The sequence below is a fragment of the Coregonus clupeaformis genome, chromosome 30 (genome assembly GCF_020615455.1).
Source record: "Coregonus clupeaformis isolate EN_2021a chromosome 30, ASM2061545v1, whole genome shotgun sequence".
Taxonomy (NCBI): Eukaryota; Metazoa; Chordata; class Actinopteri; order Salmoniformes; family Salmonidae; genus Coregonus; species Coregonus clupeaformis.
In genome coordinates, this window is record NC_059221.1 from 47005402 (window position 1) to 47028479 (window position 23078).

Below are 23078 nucleotides of genomic sequence, written 5' to 3' on the forward strand. Positions count from 1 at the left end.
TTGGACACAGTAATTGCAGAATAACTGCAGTTGAACTGCAGTTATACTGCAAAACTACTGCAGTAAAAAAAACGGTGGGATCATGCTGCAGTTATACTGCACTCTGACTGCAATCTTTTTTTGTAAGGGGCAAGGCAACCACAGGGCAGAATGGGTTAGTACCTCACCCTGTGTGCAAGCACCAGTACTTCATCAGTGTGTGACAGGCAGTTTTGTGACTGTTGGTTGACACTTTTGGGATATTTAAGAAGCTTGAGGACCATATAAATTGGTATGGGTCCATAAGAGGATCAACTTTAAGATTCCACAGTCTGTCCCGATTGTGCAATGAACAAACCTACTCATCATATCAAACTTTATTTCTCTCATCAAAGATAGGCTGACCATTAGCTGATCATTTCTTTCACAGGCCTAGTGCAATGCTGCAGTAGCCTATAATTTGAGTCTGGCGTAATCATTTTTGGCTAATGTTGAAAGACTGTAGTCGTGTTTCTGGTCTGCAGAAGATGAGGACAGTAATGGCGGTTAATTGGCGAGTTCGTTATGTTTGCATCGCCGGGTGCCCGGGTTGGACGGGGTTTGCGCATTTTAGACCATTCCATTGGTCCAATCAATACCACCGAACGATGGAGAGGCGGTCCCTCACCCCAACAACCAATAGGACCATCTGTACTGGAAGCTCTGGGATTCACCAATAGGACCATCTGTTCTGGAAGCTCTGGGGGTTTTGTGAATGTGCCAGCGAACAAGGAAATGATTGTGAAGTAAAAACAACACATTAGTGTTTTAATCGTAACGTGGAATGGCTCAGCTAGTGGGGTGGGGAATCGTAGCACTCGTCAGTTGATGTGTGAAAGGGGCTGCAACAGCAATTGGGTACAAGCTAGCTACCAGTGCTAAATTAGCTAACGTTAGGTGAAAGCAAAGGCAAGGAATTAGCTAGCTCGCTGTCTAGGTGACATCTCATTCCAGTTCACATAACGTCAATGCCAACATGGCAGTGGGCAACAACAACGGCCAAGGGACAGGAGTCGGAGAGCAGAAGACGGCTTCTCCTAGACAGAGTGAAGGTAAAACTATGTTTTGTTCAGCTGCTAGCTAGCATGATGTTTAGCTGACTGCACTGTGTTGATTTGCTAGCTAAGTTGGCTAGCTAGCCATGTTAACTCATCTAGCGAGCTAGTTAACTATACAGCTACAGCAGAGTGTCAGTCAGTGTATCCGATGGCTCGTAACTAGCTATTTTAAAATAGCGACCTATTTCATTAATAAAGTATCCAGGCAGAGGTTATTTATGTGTATATGTGTGGCTCTGAAAGTTGCATTCAAAACGTTAGCTATAGCCCCTCTCATCAATTGAGCCTGTGTGTGTGTTGTAATTTTGGTGATGTGGAACTTTTTTCTCTTTCATTACAGCCAGGTGAGGGTGGGGTCAGAAACTACTCACACCTGTTTGAATTAACTGCGCTGTAATGTAACAATTATGAACGAACCAACCAACCAAGTCAGACAACTAGCAGGAAACGGTGAAAAGAGAAGTCAATTAAAGGTGCAACCAAAGATTATAGATATATTGACAAGATACATGTCTCTCCGCCCTAAAAACTGGAGTCCTTGTCCACAAAGCGGCATGGCGGGCTGTCGAGCTCCTGTCTATCCTTTGGATTGGTGGATACATCTCATTATTGTAATCCTTTTTTAAATATTCGATGAGGGTTGTTAACGTCAACTCTCTTTATACCCCGTTGTTGAATACTCGTTTCTGATTGGCTTGAAGGGCATTCTAGCGCGTGCATTATTTCCCTTTATAAACTAGGTGGTTCAAGCCCTGAATGGTGATTGGTTGAAAGCCGTGGTATATCAGACCGTATACCATGGGTATAACCCCAAAAACATTTGTACTGTTTTAATTACATTGGTAACCAGTTTATAATAGCAATAAGCCACCTTGGGGGTTTGTGTATATGGCCAATATACCACAGCTAATGGCTGTATCCAGGCCCACTGCGTTGTTGTGCCTAAGAACAGCCCTTAGCTGTAGTATATTGGCCATATACCACACCCCCTCGGGCCTTATTGCTTGAATAATGCATGGTATATCAGCACAGTAGTTTATTCTTACATGTTCTGTTTGAGCTGCTTTTGGAAGCAAAAGTCGAATTGAAAACATTATTGGCATTGTTGAATTCGATTTTCATAATGGCAACGTAGGACTGATGTTTTGGTTAGCTAAACTAGCAAGTCTGTTTGTTTGGTTACCAAGGCAACAACTGTAGTTATCTAGTAAACATGCTAGTTAGCTACTTCAGTTGATGTTGAACACATTTCTAGTGGCAAATATGTTCAATTATAGCCATGGTATTTAAGTGATAATGCCAGAGAAGCCGGTGTTTGGAGGATATATTGGCACAGGTGTTGTTAGGCCTGAGATGGCAAACTGTGCCAATATATCCTCCAAATACCGGCTACGAGGGCATTATCACTTTTATACAACATATTCAAATAATGATTGACATATTTTCATTAAACTTTATTTTGATTAATTTATTCATACTATTTCATCCTTCCACAAGATATAGTCCCGACAACAAACCTAGGGTTGCTACCCAAGCCGGCTGGTCGTTCGTTCTATCGGTTCGGTTGCCAGAGACGTGACCCAGTTGTTCAGTCTTTTTGTTCTGTATCTAAGGACACGACCCAGTCGTAGCCATACTGGCTGGCAACGTTCTTATCCCTTGCTTGCTAGCTAGCCAACTACCGCTAACGTACAGTCACGTCCAACAGTGCAGACATAATAACAACAGTAGCGGCATTTGCATTTGTATAAGCTATTTTCTAGTGACATCCATAACAATGAGCTAATGAGGCGTGATTTCGCCTGGCATAGAAAATGTGCTCTCTCGTCAGGACACTGTTGTTCAGAGGAACTAGCCAACAACACAGCTAACACAATCACTTCAAACTGAAGCTGGAAAGACTGCAAACTAGCTGCACTTTGTTTCGTTTTTTACCTTTTTTCTTTGTATTTATTTGTATATATCCATAAAAATGATGCCAGCTGATTCATGATTTCGACTGGCTGAGAAACGCTGCCTGTCTGTATCGTCCCGACCCCGACACGTTCATTACCATGGGACAGCTGGAGATCGAATTTCAATATTGAAACAATGTTGCAAATGTCGGAGTGACAGACAGCAAGGTTTATACAAATCTACGCTGTTGAAAACTAAATGTTAGTCTAAAAGAAATGTGAGATAATGTCTAGATGCTTTTTATAGTGGAGATCAAGTTTGTAAATTGCCTGGCTGGGCTGATAAGACAGTGGATTGCGCAGTCAGATGCAACAGAGTAAATAGGCATTTTAACGTCATAGATTTAGCCTGTGGTAACTTGTGGAATAGAAACCGGCTGGAATGCGGTTTTAACCAACCAGCGTTCAGGATTAGAACCACCCGTTGTATAAAAAAGGGTTAATCAACTCGGGGCTATGCATTCTCTGGAAAATAATGCAATTCCTCTCTGGTGCAACATGCAGAAATGCGCCGCCATTTCCTGGTTGCTAAAATTACAATAGTTCGCATAATTTCCGTTTATGACAAAACAAGCAATGCATAGTGTAGTGAGTAATTGTACCATCTAAACAACTGTCAAATATCTTTTCAATCACCAAAAATATTGTATTTTCTGCTGTTTTGAAGCTGGTGTACAAAACCGAAAGTAAAAGATGCAAAAACGAAACTTAAGCACAGGAAGCATAGCGAATTTACAACAGATCTACTGCTTCTTAGACTTGTGTTAGAAATTGCGTCAATTCAAATCTGGTATTAGGAACAAAAGAGGTCAACACGACTTCTAAGATATACTAGTTATTTTAATTAATGCAAAAACCTTCAATGGTAAATATGATGTTTCGTATATACGGGCTCTCTGAGATGTCTCGCAGGACACTCCAGAGAACTAACACATTGTTTTAGAAACAATACCCAAATACTCTGACAGAGGGAATTTCCCACTTCTCTGCTGGCCAATTAGAGTAGAGGCTTGAGCGTGGTTGAAACTTTCTCAGCCAATCCGTTGGTTCAGGGGTTGGTCTCATCTCCTCGGCGCCATTTGTTGCACACTTCAGCCAGGCACAAGATTATCATAACAACCTATCATAGTGAGAAGAGCCAGCTCCCTTAGACATCATTCCTACGTCAAAGGAAGGCTCACAGATCACAAATAACTATTATAGTCTAGCATTTGAAGACACAATCCTTATCTTATTTTTACCCCCTAAAACAGCTCTTCACATCAATCACAGCCTTGCCAGGTGTCACAGCCTACATTAGCCCAGTCAAGACTGCATTCTTTCTAAGTTAGTCATCCCATCAATTTAGGAGAATAACAAATCCCCAATAGTCCCCCTTTTCACACCTAATAAGGTGTGATTCAAAAAATAAGAAAACACAGATTGTCCTTCATTATAATACAATACAAACAAAAAATCACACTTTTATTAATAGGCCATAATGATACTAAAAATTCAAACCCTCAGTCCATCTACACCCAACTTGCAAATTGTTATCAGTCACCAAGGAACTTCAAACCATCACATAAGGAAAGACAAACATTCACATGGTTAACTTGATTAATAAAGCATAAAACACAGGATTAATAGAACACAAAACATAAGACTATTAAAACATAAAACACAAACAGAGAAGTATATTTTGGCCCCCTTTAGACACCCTCTAGTGTCACTCCACCAAGCCTGGTAGGTCATATCCTCCATTCCTAGATTGGAGTCCAGGATTGGGCCTTATCTCACCATCTGTTGGGAAATCACCTCTCCATCTCCTTTCTCACCAAACCTCAGACACAGGAAATAAGACAACATCCACAAAGAACAAGTATACCCATAGAAGCTATAACTTCACCCAGAATAGTTACAACAATAGTTTTCCATTTATCAAATATGTTATCAAACCAACCGTTTATGGAGCTATCAATACCAGATCTCTCAGCCAGTTTGTTCGTCAGTGTAGTTACTCACATGAAGCTCTTTTGTCACTGACCCGTCCGGTGCTATATTGTTTGAGGATGAAAATACAGCACATAGATCCAAACAGAACACAAACTCCGCCCCTCTCAGCCAAAAGCATATCTAAAGCTATTCTATTCTGCCTTGTCATTAAGATAGTTGCCGCTGTCTGCTCATCTAATCCCTTTATTGCATCACAAGTGTGGTTTATAAATCTTTGCTGGTTATAGTAAATATAATTTATCCAATCTACGTTTTTATTAATTGTTGACCACCAAAAAATACTTGATTCAAACTCAACTGCGATCTGATTCCTAGCTTTGAATTGTTCTGGAACCTCTCGAGGTACTCCTATCCCATCACAGGATCCTTTCATCAAAGGATCCCGGGAGGAGGTCCTACTTTCTATGTGACAACTCACCAGTCTCTGACACGTTTGATTTTTTACATATGTAGTTGAGTTCACAATCAGTTATCACCACACAACCATCAGATGTCAGCACGGGCCTGGTTTTAGTTCCTACAATCCTCTGGCTGCAACAAAGAGGAGAGATTAGTCATGTTCTCTTTCAGTTGTGATATTCTCTGTGTAGGAGCAGAGCTAAGATGCCCTACTCTGTATCCTATCTTACTAGTCCTAGAAAAACAATTAGAATCCCCTGAGACTTCAAACGTAGGCAACCTAGGTCGGAATGACTTTGTTATCGGGGGATACAGATAGTTCAAGTTACTACAAGACTCTTTCACCACATTCCCAGGTGGCTTGCATGGAGGATAAACCTGTTTTTGCGTACTTCAGACTTTCAGACAGTACCTACCCTTCTATGGGTCGCACTGCCATTTCTGGTAATTCCCTACCCTCACAACACTACACCTGTCCCCAAACTGTGTATGGAGATTTACATATCCCCCACGCTCTCGATATGAGCAACTACATAGTCCCAGGATGTACACGGCGACACACATACAGTGATGTCCTCCCCTAAAGTCCCTAATCTTCCCCTTTCCCTACGTCTAGCTGTCTCCTATGCCTTCATAGACTGTGCTCAGGTATTATTCTATCAACTTGTTTTAGGTTAACTACTACTTTCGGCTGATCAGAAGGGTTTGAGTGTGTTAGGAATATGGCCCCCACAATCAGACAGCTACCTACCGTCAGGAGACCTGTGAATCCCCACCCTTGCCCTGAGAACATGTCAGACGCCAACCCATTACTTCACCTTCTACCAAACTCACACAGGGATGATCAGACAGGGTAAGGGAATCTTCGTTAAGGAGCCAACCCCCGAGCCCTAATGGTGATCGGATCTTTCTCCTAACTCTGTGTTTGTTCATCAGGTGTAACTGGGTTTACCTTTTTGCAGTGTGTGACATGCACCCAGATGGATCTAATAGGACTTGATAGGGCCCTTCCCAACAGGCCTGCTTCCAGTTTTTCTTCTTTTAGGGACTGGATCCACACCCAGTCTCCTGGTGTGATAGAGTGGGTCACCTTCTCCTTTAGTTCACCTGTGGGGCACAAAACCTCTGACATACGGGTGTGGTTAATAAACTATCTTCACACATACATGTTGAGCTCTCAATTTCTATTGTTTTATTTTTATTTAATCCTATCATTATTATTTAATCCTATCACTCCCCCTTTTTGACACATGATTTGCCCATGTGTCAATATTACCACCTTTCTAAACCATTCCTTATGTAATTTATCATCCTATTGCCATGCCTTTCATTTTTGGTATTATCTTTTGCTTCTATATTGCTCCTCCCACTTCCTTTGTCTTTTATGGCAGCTAAATTCAACTTTCATCCAGTTCAGAATCAATTAGTAATCCAATCAATCAATCTCTTATCTTATAAAAACACTTATGTTTAGTTCAAACTCTGTTCTACCCCGGCTCTCCCGGGCTTGACCTGAAGACTAATTGTTGGACATGACAAGTCTATTTCTTAGGTCACCTAAGTCTTCTATCTAGCAACAAAGAATAAAAATCTCTATGTTCATGATTAACCCAGTTATATCTAATAGCCCACCAAAAAACCTCATCATCTTTAAATCACTACCAATGTCATATCCCTCGTTACTCTCTACCATTTGGATAACATCCCTGATGTATGTATGCCTCCTTAGAGTTCCAAATTACTTTACCATGGGCTACCATTGCCTTCCCATAGATAAGATCACTTAATTTACCCGTATGCAGTACATAATGGAATACGCAAACTTTACAGCACTTTATCATTACCAATAAGCTCATCATTTGTTTTTTGTTTTAACGGTTTTGGCGCTTCAAATATAGCAGTTTTCCTGGATGAGTTTAACATTCGCCCCTCCTGTGTTATAGTGTGTCCTAGGTAAATGACCTCGCTCTACCTAAGTTGAAGTTTCTTTTTGCTCACTTTGTGTCCCTGTTCTGCCAGGAAGGTTAACAATTGGATTGTATCCCTCTTACATCCCTCCTGAGTGGGATTAGCCAATAGAATATCATCTACATAAATTAACATTTGCGTCCTTCCCTATGTTCAAACTTTCCCAAATTCTTAGTTATAGCCTGGGCTAAGATTGTAAGACTTTCTGAAACTAACTGTAAGTCCATGACCATCCTCCAGTCGGCGCTAGGTGCCTCCTTTCTAACAGGAAATATTGGAGAGTTTCATTGTACCACATCTCCAGGAATTATCACCCCTCCCTTAAGTAAATGCTCAAATGTAGGTGTTATCCCTTTTATTGCTTCTGGTTTCATAGTATATTGCTTTTGGTATGGTCTATTATCGAATCGAGGAATCACTTGTACTGTAGCTACCCCCTTAATTAGTCCTACATCTGTTGTCCTTGTGACCATAATTTGAACGGAATTGCTGCTAACTCAGCCTCCTGTTCCTGAGTTAAGAAAATCTCTTCCTGTCATCCGTTAAAATTTATCTCCAGATGGACACTGGGCTGGGTTTTTGCTCTCCAATTTAACTTTCTTCTATATCTCCCAGTGGAGTGGCCATACTGATCCCCATTTGGTGTATTCTGCCAGTCAGTAATGTTTTTCCCCTGTTTTATCCATTTACCTAGTGATAACCATTCCTCTGAATGTTCTTTCACTAGGGCAACATGGGGGCTCCACCTTTCTCTGTACAGCCTCTGGCTCTGTGAACCCATTTTAACCCAATTTGAAAAAACAACAATCACAAATAGCCAGGCCTCACTCAATTTGATAGCTCACTTTTATGACCTAAATACTGCCTAACTGAGATGAGCTAATCTCTTTCTCCTAGTTATAATCTAAAGATGGTAGTACACACAAAACATGATAGATATTCCCAGTCTTAACCCATCAATAATTGTTTGTATCATTCTAATTCCTCCTAACTAATCCATTAAACCACTCAAAATTCCTCGAGTATACAATGATTATTTAATTGATTACCCTAACTCTGCTACATGTGATCTCATCTCAAATGATCCATTTATCAATTATTTATTCAACCCCCTAGGAAAACCTGTCTTCCCTTCTATTGTTCCTGTCCTCCCTGTAAATGTCATATTTGAGTTTTTAGCCAATACAATCACGGTTACATCAAATGTTCCCTCATTTAATGGTATTTTCTTTCTAATATAACTTCCCTAAATGAGATTAAATCCCCTGCCTTCCTCTACTATCCTTATATCATTACTGGATCAATGATAATAACCGTAACAACTATCAACAACAATTGTAATAACTATTTCATATTAAATTGTGTCTTTTTCTGATAATGTTATAATTGTAGCCTATTCCATCACTTTAATTTAAAATATAAGTTTATGTAACAAATCCATAACCCACCACAGGCTGGCGCCATTCCCCAGCACAACAGCCAATGCATACTTGCATCCTAACCAAAATATTATCGTTTTAAAATGGTCCATCTATCTTGTATTTCCCCGCTAACCCATTTCAGTTCGCTATTCAATTTATTTAACTGTTCTCTCTGATTAGGCCCTAATTAATAAAACAAATACTTGCTATCGTTGGTCAGCATACGCTTAATGACATTCCTACCATCTGAACTATACTGTCTCTCACCCTCCCCTTGCTCCTTCGGGGAGAGCGCATGGTAACCTTATAACATATTTTCATAGCTTAAATAGAAGTATTCTAGAAAAGTCTATCTAATTCAACCTTTCACATTTCTCAATCCACATAATAATCTAGGTATATAGCCCCACAGCGAAAGCTTTGTATACTGTCCCTACCTGTGTTCGAACCAGGGACATCGCCAGTCACTCCACACCATCTGTGATGCTCTGAAAGTAACTACTCCCAGTTCATTCATAGAGCAAGTGACGTCACCAAATGAAAATCGCAGTAGCTTTCACCTCAGCAAAAACTCCCTCTCCTTTTGATTCCCTATTGTATAAGTTAGTTTTTCTATTTAACCTCTAAACACGCTACAAATAGTCCATTCAACATTACCAAACCAAATACTCCATCGTACCCATTCAATCAACACATCAGCCGTTGAATTTACACTCATAAATGCAGATTGTTACTCCATGCCTTGAAATGATAAATAGATTTCCACTAATAGTACCATTAATGATCTCATCTTACCCTCTGACACAAAATGAAGTTCCCTCACTGTACTACGTTAGCTCTACCATGATAATTAGTTCAATTTAACCCTCTATTTGTTTTGTACTATATTATACATTACGTCTAAAACAACATTTACTTAGTTTATTCCACCATCACATTATCCAACAACGCCACAATCTTAAACTCATATGGGGCGGCTGGCACTTTAGTGACCAATAGCGCCGCGCCAACAACCGAGAGGTCGCCGGTTACAATCCCCGAGCCGACCAGGCGAAAAATCTGCCGATGTGCCCTCGAGCAAGGCACTCAACCCCAATTGCTCCCATAAATCGCTCTAGACAAGAGCGTCTGCCAAATTACCAAAAACGCAAATGTAAATATTCTCTACTTTCTCACCCAACGCACGTCTACGCTCGGTGAGCAAGTTTAGAACACTCTCTCGTCAGATACCCACATGCGTTCCCAGCCATCTCCCAGTCTTTTCATGGCTCCAAAAGCCACACTTTCGCTCTCTCCAGCCCCTCCCCTCGCAACTCTACCTTTTTGAGGAGCTGTGAGGAGCTGCTTCTCGTCCCAGCGCGCCTCCAATATTCCGCCGTTACTCAAAGTACTCCAGTCCATTTATTTAAATCAAATAATTCCCACCTAATTAGTTAAAGTTGGTGCACGTTTATAAACCGAATTATTTCGGTCTAATTGTTTAACCAGTATTTTGCACGGTCAAACATCAAACGTCAAATCAAATACTAAACCGAATTGCTTCGACACAACTATTCAAAAGCAGTATTATGCTATGTCAAACACCAAATGTTATATTTCAAATATATCAATTCAAACGTTCTAGTTCAGTCACACAATTCATCACTTTAGCTTTATGTTCCCAATTGTTTTTAACGGGTTATATGGTTTAAGCAACCACAAATCCAACAGTTATCCCCAAATTATACCGTTTGGACAGCCACAGACGTCTTAATATACAGGTTTATTATTTTTTAATAACTCACTATTTTATTTCGTCTGTGATCATTCGCGCACTCATGCATACAACAACACCCAGTGTCCCCCTGACTCTATCCGTATCTAGCCTTTTGATACGTGTCAGTAGCGTAACACTATCTAAAATTTAAGTGGCCATTATGATCCTAGCCATATCTTCAGTGGATATGTGCCACAACGTTACACTTTAATCAATTAATCCCTGTATCTCACGGTTCCACCATTTGTGGTCCAGAGACTTCAGTATCTTCCTTGATCCTAGCCATATCTCTCTGAATATGTGTCAAGGGAACAATACTCAATTAAAATGTTGGCGCTCCTCTGATCCTAGCCATATCTCGATGAATATGTGTCAGTAGTCAACGCCCTTAGCCAATAATTCCCTGTATCTACAGTTCTCACCCCTGGTGATCCTAGCCTGGAGACTTCAGTATTTTCTCAGAACCTAGCCATATCTCTTCTGGATATGTGTCAGAGAAACAATACTCAACTAAAATTTTGGCGCTCCTCTGATCCTAGCCATATCTCTTCTGGATATGTGTCAGTAGCCAACGCCCTTAGCCAATAATTCCCTGTGTCATCCAGTTCTCACCCCTGGTGATCCTAGCCTGGAGACTTCAGTACTATTTCCCGATCCTATCCGTACCTAGGCTTCTGGTACGTGCCGGTGAAACAATACTCTACGGTACCAAGGTTTAAACATCACATCTACCAAAGGCTTGCATGTCACAATATTGTGCTTATCTACTCATATTAGTTTCATAATTTAGTTCACTTACATCAGACAGTTGTTTCACAAAATTAATTTGGATAAAGCCAATGTGCAGATCTTCAGTTATTTAACAATAGGTATCTGCTTACCTTTTTAGAAGCCCGGGCAGTTTGTGAAACATACGGTTCGATGAAAGAGTTGACCAAATGTGCCGGACATTACCCAGCAAAGTCCCTTCTACCAGATCACGACGGGTGTCACCAATTGTTAGAAATTGCGTCAATTCAAATCTGGTATTAGGAACAAAAGAGGTCAACATGACTTCTAAGATATACTAGTTATTTTAATTAATGCAAAAACCTTCAATGGTAAATATGATGTTTCGTATATACGGGCTCTCTGAGATGTCTCGCAGGACACTCCAGAGAACTAACACATTGTTTTAGAAACAATACCCAAATACTCTGACAGAGGGAATTTCCCACTTCTCTGCTGGCCAATTAGAGTAGAGGCTTGAGCGTGGTTGAAACTTTCTCAGCCAATCCGTTGGTTCAGGGGGTTGGTCTCATCTCCTCGGCGCCATTTGTTGCACACTTCAGCCAGGCACAAGATTATCATAACAACCTATCATAGTGAGAAGAGCCAGCTCCCTTAGACATCATTCCTACGTCAAAGGAAGGCTCACAGATCACAAATAACTATTATAGTCTAGCATTTGAAGACACAATCCTTATCTTATTTTTACCCCCTAAAACAGCTCTTTACATCAATCACAGCCTTGCCAGGTGTCACAGCCTACATTCGCCCAGTCAAGACTGCATTCTTTCTAAGTTAGTCATCCCATCAATTTAGGAGAATAATAAATCCCCAATACTTGCTTGTATAATCTAGGTCCAAGAGGCTTCTAAACAGCTTCTACCCCCAAGCCATAAGACTCCTGAACATCTAATCAAATGGCTACCCAGACTATTTGCATTGCCCCCCCTCTTTTATGTATAGTCACTTTAATAACTCTTCCTACATGTACAGATTACCCCAATTACCTCGACTAACCGGTGCCCCCGCACATTGATTCGGTACTGGTACCCCTGTATATAGCCTCGCTATTGTTATTTTTACTGCTGCTCTTTAATTATTTGTTACTTTATTTCGTATTATTTTATATTGTATTTTTTGTGTGTGTTTTTTGGGGGGGGGTATTCTTTCTTAAAACTGCATTGTTGGTTAAGGGCTTGTAAGTAAGCATTTCACTGTATGGTCTACACCTGTTGTATTACGCGCATGTGACATAAACATAGATTTTATTTTAATTTCTAGGAACTCTACTTACCAGACGTAAAGTGAAATGTGTCCCTCGCTATCAAATAAACGTCAGAATCCAATTTTTGTGCTAACCGCACCATATTCCTGCGGAGTTAGACAGCGGGCTGCCATTGGACCACGCATTTCACGCGAGACTTCCTACCACAAAATCCACCACTGTATACACAGCAGGAATATGGTGCGGTTTGGACAGAAGTTGGATTCAGATGTTTATTTGATAGCGAGGGACACGTTTCACTTTACGTCTGGTAAGTAGAGTTCCTAGAGATTATACATATGGTTTTGTTGAAAGGAACCTTTTTTTTTTGGGTGACGCCGGTTATGTTGTGGTATGGTTATTTTCTGTCGCCACCCACCAGAACGACGCACAACTCAGGGAGTCCAACCAATACAGACTCCCGAAATTGTCCCAAAGCTATGATATGCCTATGTCTTGTGAGAATAGATTTTCATCTGGTTCAACTGGCTTGGATTTTCAGCAATGCATGCAAAGTAGGGCTAATGATGTCATCTGATGTTGTCTTTTTACTACAGTGAACAGAAAGCTGAAATACATCAGTTTGGCCATCCTTGTTGTCCAGAACGCCTCTCTTATCCTCAGCATCCGCTATGTCCGCACGCTGCCTGGTGATCGTTTCTTCACCACCTCTGCAGTGGTTATGGCAGAGGTGCTCAAAGTACTTACCTGCCTTTTTATAATTTTGGTCCAGAGAAAAGGTAAGCCTCCATTATTGAATATTTAAAAAAAACTAAGGTCGATGTCTGCTCCCCCACGGAAATGTAATTAGCATAATACAAAATCCCAATAAAAATCTGTCAGTTTCAGCTAGAGATATCTGTTTGTTTTTTTTGCATTGTATGCATCTCAATCCCCTGCATCCACCTGTGTCGCAGTTCCGCATCTGCGGTGACAGAGCTGGAGCGGTGTTTGTCAGACCATGAGACATCCCGAAAATCGGTCTTCTCACAAAATAGTCTGTAGCGTCCGAACAGTTTGGCCTACAAACTATTAGGAAACGATGAGCCTCTTACGAACACCAGGGTGGTCTCCGTTTTGCTCTACGACCCCAACAAGCGTTTTGGGACTTGTCTGAAGTCGGTACAGCTGATCTGCCAACTTCTTTCTGAAGCGTCCGAACAGTTTGGGCTACAAACTAATATGACCCCTCTGGGGAAAGGTGAGACTCCTCACGAACACCTACAGTGTATTCGGAAAGTATTCAGACCCCTTCCCTTTTTCCACATTTTGTTATGTTACAGCCTTATTCTAAAATTGATTTTTTTAAATGTTTTGCAAATGTATTAAAAATAAAGAACAGATACCTTATTTACATAAGTATTCAGACCCTTTGCTATGAGACTCAAAATTGAGCTAATGTGCATCCTGTTTCCATGTATCATCCTTGAGATGTTTTTACAACTTGATTGGAGTCCACCTGTGATAAATTAAATTGATTGGACATGATTTGGAAAGGCACACACCTGTCTATATAAGGTCCCACAGTTGACAGTGCATGTCAGAGCAAAAACCACGCCATGAGGTCGAAGGAATTGTCCGTAGAGCTCCGAGACAGGATTTTGTCGAGGCACAGATCTGGGGAAGGGTACCAAAACATTTCTGCAGCATTGAAGGTCCCCAAGAACACAGTGGCCTCCATCATTCTTAAATAGAAGAAGTTTGGAACCACCAAGACTTCCTAGAGCTGGCCGCCCGGCCAAACTGAGCATTCTGGGGAGAAGGGCCTTGGTCAGGGAGGTGACCAAGAAGCCGATGGTCACTCTGACAGAGCTCCAGAGTTCCTCTGTGGAGATGGGAGAACCTTACAGAAGGACAACCATCTCTGCAGCACTCCACCAATCAGGCCTTTATGGTAGAGTGGTCAGACGGAAACCACTCCTCAGTAAAAGGCACATGACAGCCCGTTTTGAGTTTGCCAAAAGGCACCTAAAGAACACTGACCACGAGAAACAAGATTATCTGGTCTGATGAAACCAAGATTGAACTCTTTGGCCTGAATGCCAAGTGTCACGTCTGGAGGAAACCTGGCACCATCCCTACGGTGAAGCATGGGGGTGGTAGCATCATGCTGTTTAATTTTTTTTTTTTTGTGGCAGGTACTGGGAGACTAGTCAGGATTGAGGGAAAGATGAACGGAGCACCTCAGACTGGGGCGAAGGTTCCCCTTCCAACAGGACAATGACCCAAAGCACACAGCCAAGACAATGCAGGAGTGGCTTTGGGACAAGTCTCTGTATGTCCTTGAGTGGCCCAGCCAGAGCCCGGACTTGAACCCGATCGAACATCTCTGGAGAGACCTGAAAATAGCTGTGCAGTGATGCTCCCCATCCAACCTGACAGGGCTTGAGAGGATCTGCAGAGAAGAATGGGAGAAACTCCCCAAATACAGGTGTGCCAAGCTTGTAGTGTCATACCCAAGAAGAATTGAGTCTGTAATCACTGCCAAAGGTGCGTCAACAAAGTACTGAGTAAAGGGTCTGAATACTTATGTAAATGTAATATTTCCGTTTTTTATTTTTAATATATTTGCAAAAAAAATGAACTTTTAGCTTTGTCATTATGTGGTATTGTGTGTAGATTGATGAGGGGGGAAAAAACGATTTTATCCATTTTATAACAAGGCTGTAACGTAACAATGTGGAAAAAAGTCAAGGGGTCTGAATACTTTCCGTATACACTGTACATGTCGGTTTGCTCTAGGACGCCCACAGTAAGGCCAACTTGTATTTTTTAATACTAAAATTCTAAATCAAATAGCAGAATGATCCTTGGTTTGACCTTCATTAAATAATTCCTTATAGCTTAGTAGAACCCCCCCTTATGGGTTAATGTGTGTAAAGGGGATTTTCGGTTGAACAAAAAGGAATGCAGTCGTTGATGATATCAATCAGAAATGTATTACAAGAATTCAGGGAGAACACCTCCCAGAGCAGAAACAAAGAAAATGTATTGGAGACAGGCCCTTAATATTCTAATCAGACCATACCCAATGTTCTGCAAACATCAGGCGGAGAGTCTGGTACGAAGTCATAACAAAATACAGTGACTTTGCCAGCTGCTACAGAATCACAGTGTTCATAATGTCATCAATACAGTAATAATCAGTGTGTCCTGGGTCCTTGTACCTTTTTAGTAGCTTTGATGTCAATCACTATCAAATGACATGATAACAATCCAGAACATTCAGTAACAATTCTACTACTGACCATCAACCAGTACACAAATGAGTCACAAATACAGCACTGGAAGCATTGTGTTAATTACTCTTAACTGAATATTCCCATTACAATGTGTTTACTGCAGAAACATTTTGGCATTGTTTTTCAGGTTCAGTACTTGGCTAATTTGTGTTGCGTCAATACACATGACCTTACCTGCAAAAGTGGTCGTCTGCATTTTCACCTGTGTCTCACAATCAACCCGCTCTCTCCCTCTCCCAGGAAACCTAAAGGAGTTTATTGTATTGCAGTACGACTCCATTGTCATCCAGTACAAGGACACGCTTAAACTGGCTGTCCCAGCACTCATCTATACCTTGCAGAACAACCTCCAGTATGTGGCTATCTCCAATTTACCAGCAGCTACTTTCCAGGTTAGTTGCTCTGGCTGCCCAGTAATGGGATGGTGTTTCTTCTTGCGTCACATCCTTGTTTATGATATCTCATAGCAAATCACTTTACCCCAAGCATAAACCCCTTGAGTGCCCCACAATAGCCTAGCATGCATTTGTTTTGTTTTGTTTCCCATATCCTCCTGTAATCAATTTTTATGATTTTGGTCTGCAATATGCAAAATGTAGTATGTTGGTAAATGCTGTTTGGTTTAATGAATGTTGTGGTTATTTCTCCAGGTGACCTACCAGCTGAAAATTCTGACCACAGCCCTTTTCTCTGTGCTGATGCTGCGGAAGAGCCTTTCACGGATTCAGTGGCTGTCCCTGCTCCTGCTGTTCGCTGGGGTTGCTATCGTACAACTGGAGCAGGAAGGAAAACAGAAGGAGACTACAGTCACTGGACAGAGCCAGAACTATGCCAAAGGACTGGTGGCAGTGATAGTGTCCTGCCTCTCCTCTGGCTTTGCTGGAGTGTACTTTGAGAAAATCCTTAAGGGCAGCTCAGCCTCTGTGTGGATGAGGAACATCCAGCTGGGCATATTTGGAACTGTACTAGGCCTGTTGGGGATGTGGTGGAACGATGGCCTTGCCATTGCAGAGAAGGGCTTCCTGTTTGGGTACACACCCATGGTGTGGGGTGTCATCTTCAACCAGGCTTTTGGGGGCTTACTGGTGGCGGTGGTAGTGAAGTATGCAGACAACATCCTGAAGGGGTTCGCCACTTCCTTTTCCATCATTGTCTCCACTGTAGTCTCTGTCTACCTCTTTGGGTTCCACGTGGACCTCCTCTTCACGCTGGGTGCTGGTCTGGTCATTGGAGCCGTCTATATGTATAGTCTGCCCAAAGCAGCTGCTCCCCCCCCCTCTACTGTTACCCTCTCTTCTTCCAGCCACAGTCTGGCCGACGGCGCTGGAGACTCGGAGATGGACGCTTTCCTCCCAAAGTCAGTCCTGGTGAAATGAGCAATCTGCAATCCTGTCTGTCACTCTCTTCTTCCTTTAAAATCTCATTATTTTTCCCTTTGGACTAAAACAAACTTTGACTTCCATCTTTGTCTTTCTGCTACTTATATTTCATTTGGGAACTTCATATCAATAGATTTTTGATACAAAAGGAAGGGTACGGCATCTCTGTGTTTTAGTTCTGTAGATAGCCCTAGGTTGTTTTTCCTCAGACTACCCATCAGTTTATTCTGCCTATAATGGAATGGGTAGCCAGAGATTTTAACCCCCTTTTCGTGCAGTAGTCTACTAAGTTTTAATACTTTTTGAAAGCACAAGAGGGTGAAGTATGAAAACTGGTGATATTCTGTACATGTTAATCATGCCTCTGGGAATATCATTGCTTTCAATCCTTAGTTCTCTACAGACCCCTCTTTGCCTTAAACAATGTATTTTTAATCAAAAGAAAGCCTTACCACTTATCCAAATGACTTGCCAGAGGACTAAAAATACAGCTGCAACTTTTGTGTTGTTTTTTAAATTGAGGTTATGGTCTTCAAGAAACCTAGTTACTTGGATACCGCAGTCATCTAGGATACAACTCTTTAGACAGAGAGTCTGGCCACTCTACCATGAAGGCCTGATTGGTGGAGTGCTGCAGAGATTGTTGTCCATTTATTTCTGCCTGCTCTCCTTTGAGCTCCTCAGGTGTACTTTAATTTCTGAAGTAGACCTAACTAATCGAATCCCATCCTAACGGCACCTAAAAGGAGGCTAGTTTAGGGTGGGCTAGCTTGGGCCCACCTGAGCTAACAAATGGTCATGCTGTGCCTTTTCTCTTTCGTTTGTACAGTAATTATATAATTTGTTGACAAAAGTTTAAAATGTATAAATAATATCAAATTATAATTTCCTTTTTTTTTGCTTCAAATAATTGTGACGGGTTTGTGGAAATATGCTCATGCTGTGGACATGTTGTGCATATTTATACACCAAAACTGTTCTCTCTAATATGTCTTTTTTTGAAAAGATATCTACTGGAGTTGATGGAATGTTTTAATGTTTTTTGTCAAAGTGGAAAATATTTGTCCCTGAGCACGAAACACACACAGAGTAAACTGGACAAGTATCAAATGGTAAAGCCATTAGTTGTGGGGGTTTTTTTGTTTGTTTTTTACACTCAAGTCTGCTTTATTATCATATTAAATGGAGGAGCTTTTCTCTTTAAATCAAAGTTAAATCCCAATGTTACCAGAGAATATTGAACATACTTTTTGCAAGAATGGCTTATATAAAATCATCAAGCTGACAAGGACAATATACTGTATCCTTAGGCATCTAAAATCCTTTTAGTCATGAATTGATTTATTTTGATTTTGTTTACTTTTGGGCTGGTGGTGTTGGAGTGGGTTACACATTCAGATACAGCTGCTCATAATCTTTTGACCTAGAGGCCATTTATTTAAAAAAATTCAATGCATAAATAAGTAGGCCTGTATATGGTATTCCATCTTAAAAGTCTGGGTTAGTATCATTGGCATTAAACAAATGAATTGATATGCTTATTAAAGGCAGTTTGAAAACGCTGTACAAATGGGATTCCTAAGGGAGGTGATAATTCTCACAATTTGTCTGTGGTTATTTTTCAGAATCTAAAATGGAAAATGAACTTTCCCATTAGTTATATCTATTATATACATATATTTTTGTATTTTTGTATTTGTCTATGTTCATGACTTAGCAATTTCTGTGCACTCTCAAACAAAAGCATACTTTTATTTAGTCATCAACATTTTACTACAGTATCCCTATGCCTTTTAGCCTCTATGAGAACTGACATGACCACCATATGCTGGAATAATTATTGGACACTTACGTGTTACCTATTTAGGTTACCTGAGAAATAGTATCTGGTCTCAGTATGATGGTTATCGTTGGGTTCTTCCTCAGAAAGACTATTAGCAGCTGTTCAATATGGGATGGATTTGTCTGTGTTCATTGCCTTCAATGTTGAATCTGTATCAGTGTCCTCCACTTTTTTATCTTATTGTCCCATATCACTGTTCAGCGTTGGATGCATTTGTATCTGTGTGATATGAAATGAACTTATGAAGAAAAAGATAGCTATCATGGTTAGTTTGCAATGTGTACATAATTATTTTAGTAAAACTTTGATCAAATGGGAGCTGGTATCCATCCCTCTTGTGGATTTTGTCTTAATTAATGTATACCGAACAAAAATATAAACGCAACATGCAACAATTTCAACGATTTTACTGAGTTACAGTTCATTTAAGGAAATTAGTCAATTGAAATAAATAAATTAGGCCCTAATCTATGGATTTCACCTGACTGGGCAGGGGCACAGCTATGGGTGGACCTGGGAGGGCATAAGCCCACCCACTGGGGAGCCAGGCCCAGCCAATCAGAATGAGTTTTTCCCCACAAAAGGGCTTTATTACATAAAGAAGTACTCCTCAGTTTCATCAGCTGTCCGGGTGGCTGGTCTCAGACGATCCTGCAGGTGAAGAAGCAGGATGTGGAGGTCCTGGGCTGGCGTGGTTACACGTGGTCTGCGGTTGTGAGGCCGGTTGGACGTAGCCAAATTCTCTAAAACGATGTTGGAGGTGGCTTATGGTAGAGAAATTAATATTCAATTCTCTGGCAACAGCTCTGGTGGACATTCCTGCAGTCAGCATGCCAATTGCACGCTACCTCAAAACTTGAGACATCTGTGGCATTGTGTTGTGTGACAAAACTGCACAAGGTTCACCTGTGTAATGATCATATTGATATGCCACACCTGTCAGATGGATGGATTATCTTGGCAAAGGAGAAATGCTCACTAAGAGGGATGTAAACAAATTTGTGCACAACATTTTAGAGAAATAAGCTTTTTGTGCATATTGAACATTTCTGGGATCTTTTATTTCAGCTCATGAAACATGGGACCAACACTTTATATGTTGCTTTTATATTTTTGTTCAGTATAATTGAAATGTAAGTACAAAATCCTGTGCCCCTTATAAGTAAAGTTAACATTATAATAACAAAATGTTAACACTGTAATATTCCACTTGGTGCAGAGCACCACCAGTAGTAATGTGTTGTCACCCTGATCCAGTGCACTATTGCATCCCTTTAAGTCATATAAGGCCGTTCGTATCCCTGCATCTTTTTCCAATGACAAATGATCGCCTGTAGTGATATAGATGTTGAGAGATGCTATTATCCATCATCTTTAAAAGACAACTATCCCAGTCAAACCAGTAACATCAGCTTGCCTACAATTTATGCATGCTAAACTGGTAGTGAGAGACTGAAGTGAATATTAGGGGGGAGAATTCAGCATAAACGTTTTTGTCGGAAGTGATACAATACACTGCTTTTACCAGTTTTTGACTTATATTTCACTGTTTATTTGATCGTTTGATCGACCAGCTGTGCCTTGGCTTGCCCTATCTTAACCTCCCCCACACCAGTGTCTCAGTTCTACCATGGTTATGTCACGTGTGTGTGTGTGTATATATATATATATATATATTCAGTGTTTATTGAGCTTTTAGCTACCCTATTTTCTGAGCTGTTAGCTTCCCTAGGGAGAAAATCTATTTTCACATTAGTTCATGTGAGACAATAACATGTAATTTTTTTATAAGGTTGTTATAGTATTTGCTTAGGACAGAACAAATATCTCTTCTTCTTGAAAAAAATATCTGACTGGTGCTTTGTGTTCCGTTTTCTCTCTGTTCCTAGGGCCTCTGAAAAGGAAAAAGGATGCTAAGAAAGTGCTTGACGTCTGAAAGCGTACCGTGCCTGCATCTCATGCCAAAGTGATGTTCAAAGGAAAATTATAACAAATGCCTTCTATTAATTGAATTGAAATTCCTATACTAGCAGATGTGTTGGAGATGTTTGCCTCGGGTTGCGAAGAGAATTACATGATCTTATAATCATGCTTGGTTTACATGTAACAGATCAGGGGTTGAAACTGCCTTTGGTAGAAACGATTTCCTTACACGGTTGCCTTACTATTTATCTATATAACATTAACATGATTTCTAGTGAAACATTTTATATTCCATTTTCTGCTCCGTATCTACCCATTTATAACAAGCATTATTTAATCCCCATAAGATTGTTGAATAGTGTTTAATTATTAATTGTATGATGCATGTGTGTGTATGATGCATTGAAACACTAACCAATGTATATGTTTGTTCAACACCCAGCTAAGCAAAATTGAAAATGTGTTGAAAGTAGGGGCAGCAGGTAGTCTAGCGGTTAAGAGGGTTGGGTCAGTAACCGAAAGGTCGATGGTTCGAATCTGTAGCTGATTATGTGAAAAATCTGTCGATGTGCCCTTAAGCAAGGCACTTAACCCTAATTGCTCCTGTAAGTCGCTCTGGATAAGAGCATCTGCTAAATGACTGTAAATGTGTTGATTTTTATTTGGGTTGAAGACAGTCCATGATCATTTGGCGCCATCTACTGAACAATATTTTAATATGTCAGCTTTGAATGTTTTTATTTGTATTTATTTAGCCTTTATTTAACTAGGCAAGTCAGTTAAGAACAAATTCTTATTTACAATGACGGCCTACCAAAAGGCAAAAGGCCTCTTATGGGGACGGGGCTGGAATTAAAAATAAAAATATAGGACAAAACACACATCACGACCAGAGAGACACCACAACACTACATAAAGAGAGACCTAAGACAACAACAAAACATGGCAGCAACACATGACAACACAGCATGGTAGCAACACATGACAACACAGCATGGTAGCAACACCACATGACAATAACATAGTAGCAACACAACATGGCAGCAGCACAACATGGTAGCAGCACAAAACATGGTACAAACATTATTAGGCACAGACAACCGCACAAAGGCAAGAAGGTAGAGACACCAATACATCACACGAAGCAGCCACAACTGTCAGTAAGAGTGTCAATGATTGAGTCTTTGAATGTAGAGATTGAGATAAAACTGTCCAGTTTGAGTGTTTTTTGCAGCTCGTTCCAGTCGCTAGCTGCAGATAACTGAAAAGAGGAGCGACCCAGGGATGTGTGTGCTTTGGGGACCTTTAACAGAATGTGACTGGCAGGACGGGTGTTGTATGTGGAGGATGAGGGCTGCAGTAGGTATCTCAGATAGGGGGGAGTGAGGCCTAAGAGGGTTTTATAAATAAGTATCAACCAGTGGGTCTTACGACGGGTATACAGAGATTACCAGTTTACAGAGGAGTATAGAGTGCAGTGGTGTGTCCTATAAGGAGCATTGGTGGCAAATCTGATGGCTGAATGGTAAAGAACATCTAGCCGCGCGAGAGCACCCTTACCTGCCGATCTATAAATTACGTCTCCGTAATCTAGCATGGGTAGGATGGTCATTTGAATCAGTTAGTTTGGCAGCTGGGGTGAAAGAGGAGCGATTACGATAGAGGAAACCAAGTCTAGATTTAACCTGAGCCTGCAGCTTTGATATGTGCTGAGAGAAGGACAGTGTACCGTCTAGCCATACTCCCAAGTACTTGTATGAGGTGACTACCTCAAGCTCTAAACCCTCAGAGGTAGTAGTCATGTGTGCATGACAATAACATGATTTTGGAGACGTGTGTTTGTAATTATTGCCTAATACCTATGTATGGAATTAAATACATTTCCTAGTGTTATGTCATGCAAACTGAATTATTTTACAAACATGCTCTCTCAGATAAACATGCTTAGATGTCAAAATATTTTATTTGCCTTTCGTTTTTTCTTTAATGATATGTAATTCATGAGTTTAAAAACCCACACCCATATATTTATTTAGTGACCAGACCATTTTAGTTTACAAGAAGGCCCAGTAGCATGTTATGGAAGGAT

The 23078-nt window shown here is 40.7% G+C and overlaps 1 protein-coding gene across 1 annotated transcript; it reads left to right on the forward strand.

Moving 5' to 3' along the window:
* The first annotated feature begins 698 nt into the window (after positions 1–698).
* slc35a2 (solute carrier family 35 member 2) lies at positions 699–21781 on the forward strand. Its single transcript, XM_041857067.2, has 5 exons — positions 699–1070; positions 13160–13342; positions 16085–16236; positions 16495–17201; positions 20956–21781. Exons 1-5 carry the CDS (start codon positions 995–997, stop codon positions 20981–20983), a joined length of 1146 nt encoding a protein of 381 aa, XP_041713001.1. The 5' UTR covers positions 699–994; the 3' UTR covers positions 20984–21781.
* Positions 21782–23078: the final 1297 nt, after the last annotated feature.